At 41.1% G+C, this 18,844-nt stretch overlaps 1 protein-coding gene across 1 annotated transcript in view; it reads right to left on the reverse strand.

Moving 5' to 3' along the window:
- smyd3 (SET and MYND domain containing 3) overlaps nucleotides 1–18,844 on the reverse strand; it is a 745,780-nt gene that overhangs the window by 522,186 nt on the left and 204,750 nt on the right. Inside the window, exon 5 of the mRNA XM_055639282.1 lies at nucleotides 17,501–17,637. Within this exon, the coding sequence (XP_055495257.1) occupies nucleotides 17,501–17,637 (137 nt within the window). The remainder of the gene's footprint in view (nucleotides 1–17,500; nucleotides 17,638–18,844) is intronic.

The following is an 18,844-nucleotide window of genomic DNA, read 5'->3' on the forward strand; positions in this document are numbered from 1 at the left end:
GACCCACTAAATGAGACCCCAGTTTCTCAATTTGGCTGACTTTTTAATTCCTTAATATACGACCCAAGTGTCTCAACGAAGCAGACCCTCTAACCGAGACCCCAGTTTCTTTTCAACTTGGCAGACTTCTTAATACTGTAATATACAATGTCACATATTTCTCAACCCGACAACTCCCCGGATGTCTCAATAAGCCAGACACACACCTCAACCCCCGTATCTCAACCCGACAAATCACGGATATCTCAACAAGGCTGATGAGCCCTTAGTAGAGAGAGAAAAAGAAAACAAAGAGAGATAGACAGAAAGAGGAACCACTCACGTCCTTCTTAACAATATACATAAGACCTTTCTAAAAAATACATACCACAATTCCGTCTTAAAAATACATACACAATCCCTTCTTTAAAAAAAAACCCCACATAAACCCCAACTGGTCTTACCTTTGTCTGTTGCTAAGAACCTCGGCAGGGAACCAATTCAATTTCTGATGAAGGATCACAGATGTTACCGGGAGTTTCTAGGGAGTCGGTCTTACAAGGGGACCGATAGAGCTCAGTTATCTCCCGTCCAATCCCGGCAACCTCCGCAACCTCTTGCACAGTCAGCCGTTGATGTGGTCCCAGCGAGGCCTGCATAACTACGCCAATGAAAAAGCTACTTATCTTAACTACTAAACCAGGTTCGCTTCTTAATAAACAGACACCACACAAACTGTTTGGTAGACCAGTTCAAAACTTTACTTAACATCGGCCGATGGAAGGGAGCGAGGATTCCAGCTAAGTGACCAATGTAGACACTCAACTGTCCCCAGTCCTCTTCCCCGAACAACAGAATTACATTGCTTTAAATAGGTTTTTTGTCCCCTTATCACATTCCACAGACATTAGTCATGGTCAGAAGTACTGGAAAAGGTTTCCACAGAATGCATCACATCAAACCTTTTTTTTTACATGGTACAAGATATACTAAAAACATCGTATATCTTCTTTGTCACTTGGTCCCTCATAAACATAGACCATCTGTTTACAAAGATGTGACCACCTATGTCTCTCTTCCTCTATCACCTCCTCCCCCATAAACATTGGTCATTTGATCTCTACTTCAAAGATATCTTTAGCTGCTTCTCTTTCTGCCTGTCACTTGGGAGACAATGTTATAGGATTTATTACCTCCCACACCCACAACCTAAGGCAAGCCTAACTTGACACTAAATATAAGCTGTAAGCTAGCCCAGAAACCAATTTAATATCTTCTTATATTTTTAACTAAAACTCGGCTTCATCAAAATGAATGGAGTTTTTACAGAACTTGTCAAGGGAGATACAAAGTTAGTGTTTCTCCCAGCTGAGGTTTCTGGAGCTGGAGAAAATACAACAGATCAGGAAGCATTTAGGGAGAGGGAAATAGTCAACCTATTAAATCCGGAGCAAGAAGCTCAACCCAGAAGCTTGAACACTTATCTACAGGTTATACACTTGAAGGAGACAATGGAGGTATAGAGGAACAAGGTGACAGCGGGCTCTGTAAAGGGTGAGAGTTTTAAAATCAAGACATTGCATAATTTGACCTAATGGTCCTCAGCGGGCACAGGCAGGTGGTCACTGGGATTTTGTCAGCATTAAGATCCAGATAGCAGAGCTTTGATTAACTTCAAGTTTGCAAAAAGTGGGAGGAGGAGAAGAGAGATTAATTAACAATGGCCGTGTCCTTGTGTATAAGGATTATCAGACTCATGGTAATCGGAAGCTGTGCTGATTAAATCATTAGCTTGTGCTTCAGACGTAGCTCAGCAAATTCTGTTGAAGCCCATTCACCTTTGTTTTCTTGTACAGAAAAAGGCTTTATAGCCACAGTGAATTAAAATATACTTGACTTTAAATTACTTACTGGAAAATATACTTCTCAATATTTGAATGTTGGAGTCTTTTATTTTTTAAGTTTTGACATCTTCTTTCACCATTCTACAAAGCACAAACCCACCACAGGGCCGTAAACACAATTCATCAATGTGGGCTTCAAAAAACTCAAAAGCAATATAGATTTATCAACAACTTGCAGATAAAGAATGACAGCAACACTCAGGAGAAGCTACTTTAATATTTAATTTTTATCCAGATATAGATCCTATAGATTATTTTTCTATATAAAGTCAATCTACAGGTGACTATTCAATTAAACAAGCAATAGACATTTCCCATGTGCAGGAAAGAACTGCAGATGCAGGTTTAAATCGAAGGTAGACACAAAATGCTGGAGTAACTCAGTGGGGCAGGCAGCATCTCTGGAGACAAGGAATAGGTGACGGGTCGGGCCAAGACCCTTCTTCAAACATTCTTTAGACATTTCCTATGAATCTATATTCCAAGATGGCGGCGCTGCCTTAGCAGCTGCAGCTCGCCTGCAGTCCGTTTGTTTTTTCTTTTTTTGTTTGTTCTTTTGTCCTGTTTTAGTTAATTTTTGGTTTTATTTTTATTTTATTATGTTGTGTATGGGTGTGGGGGGGGGAGAAACGTGTTTTTGGTCTCTTCCTTCCGGGAGACGCGACTTCTCTTGTCGTATCTCCCGTGTCTGTCTCCGTCTGCGCCGAGGCCTAATGGCGGAGCTGGCGGCCTCGGAGCTGGGGCAGCGTTCCAGCGGCAACATCAGAGCTGTGGCGTTCTGGCGGCAGAGGACCGGCCACGAGCCCGGTGGACGACTGCATCGGGAGCTCACAGGTCGCCTCGGAGCAGAGGGAGAACAAGGAGGAAAGAGACAAGGACTTTAAGATTTTTGCCTCCATCACAGTGAGGAGGTGCCTGGTGAACTCACTGTGGTGGATGTTAAATTTGTGTTTATTGTGTGTTTTTGTCATTTTTATTATATGTATGACTGCAAGGCAACGAAATTTCGTTCAGACCGAAAGGTCTGAATGACAATAAAGGCTACTTTACTTACTTCTTCGTTATTTTCAAGCCTATAGCCAGTTATTTAAAATAAAATAGTGCATGGCAGTGGGCAGGGTGGTGGGAAGGACTGATCTGGTTGCAATATATCAAGACGTAGATGCACTGATAATTGATTCCACACCGGTCAGGGGTATTCTCTTTCTTTTCTGCACTGACATCTGAAAGATTCCAAACTAGCAAATTTAAAATTAAGATAAATCAATGTGCTTCCAAAGAGAGGTTCTCATCTTCAGCTGATAGCCTTTGCTGTTTTGTAGGATATCTCACCCACCAATGCACTCAGCAAAAAGCCACAGCTATTCTCCAGGCAGTGTCCTGGAATGCAAATGGTAGGTTCCTGATCCCACTACTTTCACAAGTCAGCTTGGTAGTCGTCTTATCCTGTTTCCTTCCTTGACAACTGTTAATTAGACCAACTACCTAATATTTGCTTGAAAACTCATAATTCCTGTAGTTAGTGGCATCACAGGACAAAGACTGAGGAGCTAGTTTATTAGAGTTGATGAATCTTGTTTGTATTGAATAGTTTCACAATTCCTTCTTCAAGGTTCCCTCCCCCACCTCTCCTTCCAATTTCCACTTTCATCTAAGCAACATGAATGAGAGATCCCTTCTGCAGTCAGCAACCTACACACATGTAGCTTAACCAAGAGATTGAGGGGGGAACAGCAGTGTTATTTTTGTACTGGAATGGGCGGGCAGATCAGAGATTCATTTGTGAAAGAGGGCCATGTTATAACTGGAGTACTGGAGGCAAGACTACATAAATGACTACCACATCACGTATGCTGGGAATCCAGTGTTACCAGGTAGATGGGCCAAGAGAAGAATCACATCACTGGAGAGCAAATACCTGATGCTCAAATTACCTGTGCAGAGCTTAATTTGAGGTTGCTACCAGTGATCCTTGAATGGGGCGAGTTCGTTGGCACGGAGAGTCTCGCCAGAACACATATAGTAGAGTGGTGGTCAGGTGCAGAACTACCCACTCTAGACTGTAATCTCAAAGATATATAATATAATATACTATGATAGTTCATACTGTCCAGAAAAGGGTCTGCCCACTGTCTACCACAATTACTAAGCACCGATTTACAGAAACGGCATTTACCTACACAAATGATCATCATCAATTTCTGATCTTCCAATCTACATCAATGTGACCCTTACATGTTTTAAATCTGCACTTTCTCTCTAGCTGCCACACTATATTCTGCACTCTATTTATTTTCTCTTTTGCAATATCTGATGTACAAATGTATAGTATGATTTGCCTGGACAGCATTCAAAACAAGGTTTTTCACTGTTACCATGGTTCACGGACAATAATAGACAAATATAGACAAATAACTATACCCCCAAAATTTAACAGTCCATCTACACAATAGCTGCAATTTACAGTGGGCAATTAAACCACCAATGCACATTCCATTGGGATAAGGAAGCAAACTGGTGCTCCTGGAGTAAATCCATTTTGCTACAGCGAAAACAAGTAGCACCAGAGATCGGGATTAAACCAAGTCACTGGAGCTGCACGGCAGCAGCTCCACCTGCTGCATCACTTTTTTTGCCAAGCTGAGGATGTGAACTAGAGTTATCTACTAACTGGCAGATTGGTACCGAAAAAAATAATTAAAAGCAATCAGCTTGCCATAACCATCCAACTGGTTCCTTCATGGCTTTAAATGGAAACAAACAAGCCACAGTTTTAACACAACTTGGATGCTTGACTTTCATTCCACTTTCATTCCATTTTCCTTGAGCACACAATCACCAGCCCAATATCAACATATCCAGGGATATTAACCAATGTCATCTGACAGATTCCCTTTCCAATTTCTCCTCCATTAAGTCCTATACCACAGGAAGGGCATAAAACTCTGATAGAAAGAGGCAGAGAAAGTTTATTGAAATGGTCTGAGGATTCAAAGTTACAGGCTGTGTTAAATGAACAGGGGTTGTTTAGCTTTGAGCAGGGAAGGTTATGGGTTGATTTGATGGTGATCTTCAAAATCTTCAAGATTATAAATGAAGAGAGGGTGGCAAAAGTGATGGTGTAATCAGTAGATCCAAATGTAAAGTGCCTGCAAAAAAAAAAAGAGCAGCAAGACAATTTATGCAGCAAGCCACTGTAATCTGCATTGCATCGCCTAAAAAGGTGAGAGGCTCTGATTTATATGTAGCCTTAGAAAATAAATTAGATAATTACTTTAATGGGGAAGAATTGGGGATAACACAGAAATGGGTTGAACTGAATATCATAGAGCAGAATATAGAAAGCAAAATTATAATTGGGTTGGCAGGAAAATAGCTTCACCTGGTGTATGATTCAAGTATTTACAGTCTTGTTCCTGTCTGTACATCATGACCATTGAAAATATCATAAACACAGTTTAACATCATAATTGAACATAAAAGGAAACAGATTTATCAAGATAGCATTTATGGTCTTGTTAAAAGTCTTATAAACCAAACCAATCGTATTGTTTCTCTGACAACATGCCAATTTTAACACTAATGCGGTTCTGTAGAACCATTTTCTAGTTAATGGGATTGTTCATGGAACGGATTGTGCTATTATATAGAATTTAAACATTGTACTCGGTTGCTCCCTACCAAAGCCTGCCTGCATAGCACTTTTTAAAAAAAATTACTATAACACGTCTCATCAGTTATGTTTCTATATTTTCAGTTAGATTTAACGTGCATATTCACAACTGTATTTATTCATGCTACTTATGGGATTTGCTATGGGGAAGTTTAAAGGTGACAACTCTGGCTCGTTGGTAGCACTCTTACCACAGAGTCAGATCTTGGGTTCATTTTTCAATTTAGAAGACTTATCCTCACTGATACAGAAGGTAGCACCAAGCAAGAATAATAACATTCTATTAATTCAGCACAATTGAGTCTTTGGTGATGTGGACTGGCAGATTATTCGGACAATTGGATGTTTTTCCTATTAATAATCCAACATACTTTTAATTCACTGATTTTTAGATGTTGCGGCAGTGTGACAATTTTTCCAGTGAACACATTGAACTTCAAGGGTCTGAAGAATAGTCTCGACCCGAAATGTCAGCCATTCCTTCTCTCCAGAGGTGCTGCCTGTCCCGCTGAGTTACTCCAACATTTTGTGTCAAACATTCAAGGGAACATGGGTTCAATTCCATTGCATTGACATAAGCATGGGATTCTGGGCCAACATGCCTGTGCAGGGCCCTAATGAGACCACACCTGGAGTATTGTGTGCAGTTTTGGCCTCCAAATTTGAGGAAGGACATTCTTGTTATTGAGGGAGTGCAGCGTAGGTTCACAAGGTTAATTCCCAGGATGGCGGGACTGTTATATGCTGAGAAAATTGAGCGGCTGGACTTGTATACTCTGGAATTTAGAAGGATGAGAGGGTATCTTATTGAAACATATAAGATCATTAAGGGTTTGGACACGCTAGAGGCAGTAAACATGTTCCCGATGTTGGGGGAGTCCAGAACCAGGGGCCACAGTTTAAGAATAAGGGGCAAGCCATTTAGAACGGAGATGAGGAAACACTTTCTCACAGAGAGTTGTGAGTCTGTGGAATTCTCTGCCTCAAAGGGCAGTGGAGGCCGGTTCTCTGGAAACATTCAAGACAGGGCTAGATTGGGCTCTTAAAGATAGTGGAGTCAGGGGATATGGGGAAAAGGTAGGAATGGGGTACTGATTGTGGATGATCAGCCATGATCACATTGAATGGTGCTGGCTCTAAGGGCCGAATGGCTTACTCCTGCACCTATTGTCTATTGTCTGTAAAGGTGCACTATAGTGTACGCAGGATCTTAACCAAAGCCCAGTCTCCCTCTCTCTCAAGTGGATGTAAAACGTTACAGCACAGATCTGGGGTAATGCAGCAGGACCCATCTGTGGCAACTTAATCCAAAATTAATCCTTGCTTAATATTATGTAAAAACACTACTGAATTATTATTGACTTGCCTGTCTTGTTTCCTACTATGGCCTCCCTACACTGGCTCCCGGTGCACTTTCGGGTTCATTTTAAGTTACTGTTATTTGTTTTTAAATCTCTGAATGGGCTCGCCCCGCCTTACCTCTCTGAGCTGCTCCACCCATACACTCCTGCCCGGTCCCTCAGGTCAGCTGGTCAGCTGCTCCTGGAGGTACCGAGGTCTAGTCGGAGGCTCAGAGGGGATAGAGCCTTCTCTGTTGCTGCTCCGGCACTCTGGAACACCCTGCCGCTGCACATCAGACAGGCCCCCTCACTGTCCATCTTCAAATCCAGTGTTAAAACGCATTTGTACTCCCTGGCTTTTGACCATGCCTGAGGCTTTGTTTCTGTTTGTGGTGTTTTTGATGTTTCTTTATTTTAAATGTCTTTTCCTACTATTTCTTTTGATTGTTATTTTTGGTGTGTATTAATTTTTTGTCAATGATTAGTGATGTACAGCACTTTGTTGCAGCTATGTTTGTTTTTAAAGTGCTCTATAAATAAAATTATTATTATTATTATTATTATGATTCCACTCAAAAATATCACTGGCTACAAAAAGCTGTCCTCAAAGAGATAGATATGAAAGATGCAACATAAAAACAGGTCTTCCTTTCTTACATTGCAACGGTGACCACATTTAAAAATCACTGGCTGTTCAAGCGCTTTGGGCTATCTTGTGAATGTGAAAGATGCAAAGATAACCCTCTAAGCCTTGGCTCTTGGAATGGTTCACTTTGATCCAGGTGCTCAATGAACAGATAATTTTGCAAAGGATGGATGGGTCCGTTCAGCAGAATTAATCTATTCCATCAAGATATGAATTCCACCATCTTCCATTGCAGATTCAACATCACGTTGAAATGATGCACACAAGTTTGGTTCAATGTTTTATCCAAAGTACTCCAATATTGCACCAATCTTCAAACCAGCACTGGATGACAAGCCGAGATATTCCGTCAAATCCTTATGCTGGGCTGCTCAAGCTACTGATCTGATAGTTACTAGTGCTTGATGTAGGCTGACAAGAATACAGGGAGAATCAATAGAATAATTTCAAGGCAAAATATCGGCACTCCTCTGAACTGTCTACCAACATGAAAAAGAGAAAATAGTGGAAATATTCAGATAGAGAGCACATTCCTTTGTCAACAAGATGCTCAATTGTTTATTTTGTTCCTTTTGCAAAAATAAAGTTCAAGCAGGAAAGAGGTCAGAGGCAATTTTTAGCATTTAATAACAGGAGTGCACCTGCAAATGAATCACAACTGTGTGCACTCCATCATTGAATGAAACAATTCTGGAGAGCCAAGCACTGAGTGCAGACATAAAAAATGCAGGTACACGTTTCTCAGCACAGCTAATACCAAAAATGCCTCACACCAAGACTGAATCACATAGAATATTGTTTAAGTATTGTAACACAAGATTGGTCAATGAGTATTGATGAGAAAGCCAGTTACATAAATCAAACCTTCAGATATCCAGCCTTTGTTTAAAATCAAAATAATTGCAAACTGAATTATCTGCACATTTTCCACATGCTGATTTTATCCCAGTGGCTGTGAGATAAACCCCATATGGAATGCTACTCTGATAATAAAGTTTGTCTCATCACTGGATGCTATTCTTTTGGATGAACTAGGAGTTGTGACAACTTTCAATGCAGGTTTACATATTGCTTTGAAAATAACAAATGTAGTACCCCTGAGTGAACCTGGATCTAAAGCCTTTACTAAAAAATTACCAGTTAAATCACTACACAGACCTGTTTAAAAACTCTCTGTGCCAGTTTTATACTCCAGCTGAGCCTCTACTCAACCAACAGCACCTAATCCCTTTGGTACATCTATCTATTCACTTCATCCACATCAGCTTATCCAGCATCCTCTCAAAGGCTTCAATGTAATTCACCTCAATCACGCCTTGCAGTAACAAGTTCTAAACTATGCTTCCTCGGAAATTAGGTTTCTCCACAACTAATTTGTTCAAAGAATATGGATGTTGCTGGCATTAACAATGCCAGCATTTATTATACTTGCCTAACAGTCATAGATTTACAGAATCATACAGCATGGAAACAGAGCCTTCGACCCAACTTGCCCACGCCGCACAACATGCCCCACCTACACTAGTCCCACCTGCCAGCAATTGGCCCATAACCATCTAAACCTATCCTATCCAAGTACCTGTCCAAATGTCTCTTAAATGTTATGATAGTACCTGCCTCAACTATCTCCTCCAGCAGCTCGTTCCAAATACCCATCACCCTTTATGTAAAAAAATTACCCCTTAGGTTCTTATTAAATCTTTCACCCCCTCACCTTAAACGTATGTTCTCCGGTTCTCAGACTTAGAGACAGCTACTACCCCATAGCCAAATATACAAAATAAGAAATAACATTCACATTCAACTGAATGGCTCTACCTCAGCTGCTATTGTTATTTATTTGTAATTTTTAAAATTATTTTATTATATGTATGTATTTTTACCTTATCTTATATATTTAAAACTGCTCTTGTGAATCGCACCGTGGGATTGACTTTTAAATTTCGTTGTACCATGTGCAATGACAATAAAGAGATTCATTCATTCATTCATTCTCGATTCCCATACTCTGGGCAGAGTCTGTGCATTTAGCCAATCTATTCCTTTCATGATTTTGTACTCTTCTGTAAGATCACACCTCATCCTCGTGCGTCCAAAGAATAACCTAATCTCCTAGCCTGCTCAACCTCTCGCTATAGCTCAGGCCCGCGAGTTCTAGCAGCATCTTCGTAAATCTTCTCTGCACCCTTTTCAGCATTGCTCCAGAAAAGGAACTGTGTACCTGCACTTCTAGATCCCTCAACCTGCCCAATCGATCAAGATCCTGCTACAATTTTTGACAACCATCTTCAATATCTACAATACCATCCACTTTAAGGTCATCTGTAAACTTGCTAAGCATGCCTTGTACATTCACATCCAAATCATTGATATAGATATTGATATAGTCCCTGAACTAGTTACAGGAAGCACTCAAAACTGTCAAAAGTCTTTAAAAAAAAGTGCTGAAGTAACTCCATGGTTCAGGCAGCATCTCTGGAGGAGAGTCTCAACCTGAAACACAGAGAGTGGTGAATCTCTGGAACTCCCTGCCACAGAAGGTAGTTGAGGCCAGTGCATTGGCTATATTTAAGAGGAAGTTAGATGTGGCCCTTGTGGCTAAAGGGATCAGGGGGTATGGAGAGAGGGCAGGTACAGGATACTGAGTTGGATGATCAGCCATGATCATATCGAATGGCGGTGCAGGCTCGGGGCCGAATGGCCTACTCCTGCACCTATTTTATCCCTCCTGAAAGATTGGTAACTATTACTGTTATAACCGTTTCACTCAACACTTGCGCTCGGTTCGTCAAGGCCCACTGGATCTCCCAGTTGCTAACCACTTTAACTCCCCTGCCCATACTGAACTTTCTGTTCTGTTCAGGAGGATGAGAGGTGAATTTACAGAGGTGTATAAGATCATGGGGATTAGGTTGGGCAAACAAACAGTCTTTAATCAAAGTAGAGGAATCAAGAACCAGAGGACATAGTTTTAATGTGAGGGGGGAAAGATTTAATAAGAACCTGAGGGGCTACTTTTTTTTACACAATGAGTGGTAGGTATATGGAACGAGCTGCCAGAGTAGATAGTTGAGGCAGGTGCAATTGCAATATTTATAAAATATTTAGGCAGGTACATTTAAGGGACAGAAGTTTAGGGGTAATATGAGGGGGAACTTCTTTACTCAGAGTGTGGTAGTGGTGTGGAATGAGCTTCCAGTGGAAGTGGTGGAGGCAGGTTCATTGGTATCATTTAAAAATAAATTGGATAGGCATATGGATGAGAAGGGAATGGAGGGTTATGGTACGAGTGCAGGCAGGTGGGACTAAGGGAAAAAAAAGTTGTTCGGCACGGACTTGTAGGGCCGAGATGGCCTGTTTCCGTGCTGTAATTGTTATATGGTTATATGGTACATGGATAGGATAGGTTTCGAGGGATATGGCCAAATGCAGGTGGACAAGTGTAGATGGGGCATGTTGGTCAGCATGGGCAAATTTGGCCGAAGGACCCATATCCACTCTGTATGACCCTGTGACTATGATTCTATGATCTGGTCCGTTAGCCAGTTCCACAGTTCAAAAATATGTATCCTTCTTGGGCTCACATCTGTCTCTAGCCGACAATCGGCCTAACCCGAGGTCAAACAATCCTATTTTTTAGCATGAATGATCAAAATGTCAAACAATTGTTGTTTGGGATACATTAATTAAAAAAAGCAATTGACTGGGCCTGTGACTTTTGATGTGATGAAGGATGCCATTATATTCTACCTCCAATAGAAACTATACGATCTTCTCCAATCTTCACCTAATTTAACTTTATTAAAGTATGAGAGGCACAGATAGCTAAGACTGTCCATTATCTCTTTCTCAGGGTAGAAATGTCAATTACTAGAGGGCACAGCTTTAAGATGAGAGGGGAAAATATAAAGGAGATTTGCATGGAAAGTCATTTTTTGTTTTACACAGAGGCTAGTGGGTGCCTGGAACGCACTACCAGGAAGTGGTGGTTGCAAGCAGACGGCGGTATAAGCAGACAATACAGTGACGATTAAGAGGCATTTAGAACATGCAGGAGGTGGAGGAATATGGATCATGTGCAGGCATAGAATTAGGTTAATTTGGTATCAAGGTCAGCACAGTCATCATGGCTGAAGAGCCTGCACCTGTTCCATGTCCAATAATGTGCAATTTCCGTTTCCTACTTCAACTACTTGCCTCATTCCTTCAGAATGAACCCAACATGGTTTCCTTCACAAATGTTTTTTCGTGATAGATGGAGGTTGAGATGCACAGACACTTAGCCACCTGCATGGACAATGGTGACCTTGAGCAGCGGGCCTGACACAGCAAGAGCTGCAGGGATTTAATGAAATCTACAAAAATCAAAACATATTCTCATCAAACCACGACAACGTCACCTGCAGTAATGGACCAGTGGGAAGGTTAAGCTTCATCTTTTGTCCTCTCCCTTGTCCCAATTTAAGGGCACAGGTAACGGAGTGCCAATCATTTATCAACTGCTTGACAAAAGGGAGACCACTGACAACAGGTGCCCCTGTAATCTCGTTCTCATTATATTTATCCCTTCCTTTACAAACCACATACAGACTAGATGATTAATTGCTCCTTTTGTTTGAAAACTGCAGTTTCAACCGAGCAATTAAAACTTCTAAAAAACAAGGTGCTACCTTATCTTTGTCTCTGAGAATTTTATATACTTCCATTAGATCACCCCTCAGTCTCTGGCGCTCCAGAGAAAACAACCTAAGTTTGTTCAGCCAACACACTCTGATCCTAGCACCACCCAGGTCTTCTGCACCCTCCCCAAAGCCTCCACCTCCTTCCTGTACAGCTGTGACCAGAACCGCATACAATACTTCTGATGTGGCCTAACCAAGGAACAACAACGACACGTGTGATAGACAAAAAAGCTGGAGTAACTCAGTGGGACAGGCAGCATCTCTGGAGAGAAGGAATGGGTGACATTTCGGGTCGAGACCCTTCTTCAGACACTTGTGATTTTGTTTAAGTACTAGTGAATGAAGATAAACAAAAAGAGGAAGGCATGCGTGTCCGAGGGCATCCCAAAGTGCTTTACATTCAGTTAAGTATTTTATTTGTAATTTGCAGACATTGTTGTCACCTTGAAAGACAAAGCAGCAAAGCAAGTGAACAAGCAGCAGGTTCGTTTCCTAAATTCTAACCATATAAAAAACCTGTATTCTAAAAATGGTCACGCAGTGATTCGGGAAAATTATTGTGAAGGCCTTCGAGTCTAAAGGCTAACAAATGTCAATGCTTGGCGCAGCAGATAGACCTGCTGCCTCACAGCAACCGAGACCCAGGTTCAATCCTGACCTCTGCTGCTGTACGCGTGGAGTTTCCGCACTCCCTGTGACCGCATAGATTTCCTCTGGGTGTTCCAGTTTCCTCCCACATCCCAACGATGTGTGGGTTTGTCGTTTAATTGTTCTCTGTAAATTGCTACTGTTATGTAGGGAGTGGGATAACATAGAACTAGTACGAACGGGAGATCAATGGTCAACATGGATTCGGTGTACCGTAAGGCCTGTTTCATGCTGCAGCTCTAAACTAAACTCAACAAAATGCTAACACTAAGTTGTAGAGAGGTGAACACATTGTTAATGATATCTTATGTGAATGGTTAGTGGGCCAAAACATCCAAATGAACAATCTGCAATTTTGCCATAAAAACTGGTTCAGCCCTTCCATTTTGCGAAGAAAATAGCCCCAGAGCCAAGGCAGGGGAGGTTACCATCTCAAAAATCAAAAAACAAAATGATGCCTGCTTGATTACATTGAACACTCAGAAAACAGGAGTGTGTCCTTCCTCAGAAGGGAAAACAAATCCCTGCTCTGATCTGCTGTATTACGAGTCAACATGCAGAAGAACCTTGAGATATTGCCAATAAGGGTGAGCACACTTGACATCCAGGCTCAGGCGTGCGCACACACACACATGCACATACACACCTGACTCAGCTAAAAATAAATAATCTGTGCCAGCAGAGAAACCCACTCTGAATTGATGACAAACAATAATGGCGGAGATTGAAAAAAACACACGGATTTCCTTTAATGTGAAAATTAAAAGTAAACTCATTTTACATAATTAGTGAAGGTAGACAAAAATGCTGGAGAAACTTAGCAGGTGAGGCGGCATCTATGGAGCGAAGGAATAGGTGACATTTTGGCTAGAGACCCTTTTTCAGACTCTTATACATAATTAGTGAGCTTCAATACATGACCCTGGAGCCTCTGCACATCAAGCTCCCAGCTTTGAACTTCAGCTACATGTTGCAAGTCTGTATATAATAATAATAAACTTTATTACGGACTCAAGGTCAAGGGGCAACATTACATTAAAAATGCATTGCATATCAAATATCATAAATATATATAAAATCATGGTATATCACATAAAAACTTCATAATTTATATATTTTTTAAAACCACAATACTTAAGTTAAAAATCCAGATTAAAAGATGATCAATGTCCTACAACGAGACAACGATACCAGTGTCTCCACAGCTGGGATTCGTAGCGTGTAGTGCTAACCCTTATGTTTGTCAAGGCCACAATAATGTATGTAGAAAGACAAGATACTTCTGCAAGTATTATTGCAAGCTTGTTCACTTTAATATTATCACTCGTTAGCAAGTGTTATGTTGCTTTGATGCAACAAAAAATGCCACTGCCACCTGTCAACCTGAAGAAGAAATGTAAGTGCATTATTTCTTCAACAGGCTACGCGAATAGCAGCACTCAACCATCATATCCGCAATGCTGCAGGTGTAAATGCTCAAGTTTATCTAACCTGATTTAACACAATAGTGACGCAGTGGAAGAGTTGCTGCCTTACAGCGGCAGAGACCCGGGTTTGCTCCTGACTAAGGGTGCTGTCTGTACGGAATTTGTACGTTCTCCCCATGACCGTGCGAGTTTTCTCTGGGAGCTCTGGTTTCCTCCCACATTCCAAAGGTGTACAGGTTTGTAAGTTAATTGGCTTCTTTGGCAAGAATTGTAAATTGTCTTCAGTGTGTAGGATAGTGGTAGTGTTCGGGAATAGCTGGTTGGCGCAGAATCGGTGGGCCGAAGGGCCTGTTTCCTTGCTGGATCACTACATTAAACTAAACTAAACCAAATAATTTGACCTTGTTATTTATACATTGTGCTCCCTCCAAAGCCAATATGTGGTGCCCAGAATGTTTAACGATTTCCCAGTCGTGTTCTAACCAGGTCACTTGTTCAGCGGTAGCGTGGCATCTACGCTTCTTATACATTATACAGGTATTTCCTTTAACATTAAATGAGCCCATTTGGCCCATTGAGTCTACATCAGTACTCAGAGCAATCCAATTAATCCCATTCTCCTATTAATAACACTGCGACCTATTCACGCTTACATGTCCATCAAGTCCCCTGATTCTCCTACCACCTACCAACACATGGGGCAACTTTACAGGAACCCCTTTACATACAGCAGGTGTTGGAATGTGGAAGGAAATCAGAGTACCTGAGGGAAGCCCACACAGTGACATGGAAAACATGTAAACTCCACACAGACAACACCAGAGGTCAGGAATTAACCTGAGCCAATGGAGGCATTCAGCAGCACTCCCTGCACTCCAGATACAAGACCCAGCCATGTACTTGCTTATGCTCAGAATCTGCCCATGATAGTCAAAAGGTCCATAGGCATAAATTCATTTGGATCTCTATGTCTTCTTATATTTAACCATGTTGAAAGATTGTCATTCTTTTTATAAATTAACCCACAGGCATCACTCTCCTATATTACACAATTAATGCAAAGGGAATACAGAAGCTTGTGATCGTGAACACAAGCTGAAAGAAAGAGGCCAACGTTGCGAGATGCCTTTCTTCAGAGTAGCCAGGCATTGCACGAGTGTGAAAGTGATATTGCTCTGAGGGTCGATGTAGGCTGATGTAACCAGTTTGAAGTTCACCACCCTCTCCCAGGCAATGAATGCGCATAAAGCAACGGCATCACTCGACACTTCATACCTAACATGTGTTACGCACAGCCATAATTACACCATGTGAAGCACGACGCATCGGTACTGAACATCTTGTCGAGACACGGATAAAATTCAAAGCAATCATTCCTTACCGTAACACTTGTACGAATACCCTTTTAGAGAATGCACATTTCACATCAGTTAAAATCAGTTTGAAAATCAGAGTTCAAGAACAAATGACAACATTTTGAACTGGGAATATTGATATGTACAGCCATATTAGACCTTCAAAACACATATAAAGGATGAAGTATTGCAATGTTGCAGCACTATCAGTAAATCTGCATTAGAGAGGAAGATGATGCATTAAGCCAGGAAATACTATCACTTCCACTGATCAAATAGTACAATTCATTGGGACATGTTAACATTGGCAATTACCATGATAGACATAGGCACTGTGGAAAAAATGGCAATGTGTATGTACAGCACGAGATTTGTACATACAAACACTATCAAGCATAATTCGCATTTCCGTTTGCCCAAGAAACCCATCTCCCACACATAGACAACATTAAATGTATCAGGCAGTTTATTCAAGTGAGAAATCATCACTTCAGAGTGTTTGAACACACCACAGGTAGCCACCTTCCATCTCAGTCCACTCCATCAGTTGTGCTTTAGAGAGTGAACAATAAGTGGGAATGTTAGCTAGCCCTGAAAATGAGAAATTTATAATACTGCTTTCCTTTTTTTAACCAATTGTGGACATTTTTTTTTACCACCGAATGACTGTTTAGGAAGTAGAAGTGATAGTTACCAAGTATCTGTCAAGGCTCAGATTTAATCAGTCACATCGTGACTAAAATGCATGCAGAAAGATTTTTAATGTCTGCCCAGAGTCTGATACTCAGAAACCCCATCACCAGTTTCTACTCAGACCAACTCGATTTTTCAAGATTGAAGAATTTGTTCATGCCCTGGCATTATAACTGACTGAAGCAGTCGTAAGCATGTCTGGCAGTGCTGCTAAGCAAAATCAACAGATTTTATGAACCAGGTAATTTGTTGCAGCCAGTTGATCCTACATCACCATATTTACCAGTGAAATGTCTTCCATTATTATCTGGAGCAAAGTGGGAAGAACTGCATCAGGATGAAATGCAAAGTGTTACTGTTTTTATGGTACATGGAATCAAAGTGCGATGACATCAGCTTGTGACAATTTTGTACACCAAAAGCAAATATATAGAATAATATATGATTCAAAGAGAAGCATTTTGCAAGGCAGAGCCAGGGTTCACAAAAACAGTAGATAAACGTGAAATTCTGGAGTTTACTGGAAAATACTAAATTGTCAGCAAAGAGAATATGAGATTCCATAGAACTCGTGTGAACTGATCGTTGCCGTGGATTTTGTGGGCCAAAGGGCCTATTTCCATGCTACATGTTTAAACTAAAGTAAACAAGTATGCTCACACTGAGTTGAAACAAAGGAAATTAATCAAAACCTTCAGCAAGACTAAATGCACAAATGAAACTTAATTTGTTACATTTTTCATTGGAAACCAGAGATTCAATTGTGTTGCAATTCACTGGCAGCTAATCGGCAATCACCAAGTTAAAACACTGAAAGGCAGTTAAAACATTCACCATGGGGGAATATCTGTTCCAAGAATACATTTTCTTCAGCAAAAGTACTGCTAATTGGCAGCAGATGAATTCTTTAGACTTCTGTTCCCTTTGCAGCAGTCTCATGATGCACATTTTCACAAAATAACAATCTTGCACAGCAGGATTGCAGCGTATGAGATGTACACAAATATGTTGTTTCTATCCCAATGCAGAGACCATCAATACTTCTGCATATCCAGCAGCACACTCAGCAATTCACGTGGTCAGTTAATGGAAATCTGCCTCGGTCAGTTCAATAACATTGAATCCTGTATCAGTAAGTTAAAAATAAACTTACTTGACCAAAGAGGTGAAGCAGATTTAAACCAGGAACCAGCTGGGATACATCGTGAATTTCCTCTTTCATATAAAATTGTAGCATGACTGCAAGTTGCCCAAGGCCTTCTTTCATTTCTTCACTCATCTGTTTGATATCTGTAAAGGAATGAACAAACTTACCATCAACCACAAGAAAATAATGTCTCATGGCAGCTGTTCTGTCTAGACACATCAACTCCCCAATTCAATTTGAAGAAGGTGCAAGCATATATCTTCACAATTTTGACAGGTAAATAACATATATGGGGCAGACAACAAGCTGCTGCCACTCATCTCAATGTACCGAGGAAAGTTGGACAGCAATGTTCAGGACAGGTGATCAATCTCAACCGTGGCATACTGCAGGAAGGTATTTATTTTCTTTAAACTGTTGTGGTGACAATTGGTGCAATTTGTCTCTGTTTCAATGAGGCCAGTGGCAAATGTAGTAAATCATGCCAAGAAATGTCCTTGCACCACAAAACTAATAAATGATGAAAAGTCAAGAGTCAAGAGTGTTTAATTGTTAATTTTAAGAAAGGCGGGAGAGAGAAAACAGGGAATTATAGACCAGTTAGCCTGACATCGGTGGTGGGGAAGATGCTGGAGTCAATTATAAAAGATGAAATAGCCGCACATTTGGATAGCAGTAACAGGATCGGTCCGAATCAGCATGGATTTACAAAGGGGAAATCATGCTTGACTAATCTTCTGGAATTTTTTGAAGATGTAACTAGGAAAATGGACAAGGGAGAGTATGTGGATGTAGTATACCTGGACTTTCAGAAAGCATTTGATAAGGTTCCACATAGGAGATTAGTGGGCAAAATTAGGGCACATGGTATTGGGGGTAGAGTGCTGACATGGATAGAGAAGTGGTTGGCAGACCGGAAACAAAGAGTGAGGCTTAACAGGTCCCTTTCAGAATGGCAGGCAGTGACTCGTGGGGTACCGCAAGGCTCGGTGCTTGGGCCGCAGCTATTTACAAAAAAACATCAATGATTTGGATGAAGGGATTCAAAGTAACATTAGCAAATTTGCAGATGACACAAAGCTGGGTGGCAATGTGAACTGTGAGGAGGATGCTATGAGAATGCAGGGTAACTTAGACAGGTTGGGGGACTGGGCAGATGCATGGCAGATGAAGTTTAATGTGGATAAATGTGAGGCTATCCACTTTGGTATCAAAAACAGGAAGGCAGATTACTATCTAAATGGTGTCAAGTTGGGAAAAGGGGAGGTACAACGGGATCTGGGGGTCTTTGTACATCAGTCTATGAAAGTAAGCATGCAGGTACAGCAGGCAGTGAAGAAAGCGAATGGC

The sequence above is a fragment of the Leucoraja erinacea genome, chromosome 8 (genome assembly GCF_028641065.1).
Source record: "Leucoraja erinacea ecotype New England chromosome 8, Leri_hhj_1, whole genome shotgun sequence".
Classification (NCBI taxonomy): Eukaryota; Metazoa; Chordata; class Chondrichthyes; order Rajiformes; family Rajidae; genus Leucoraja; species Leucoraja erinaceus.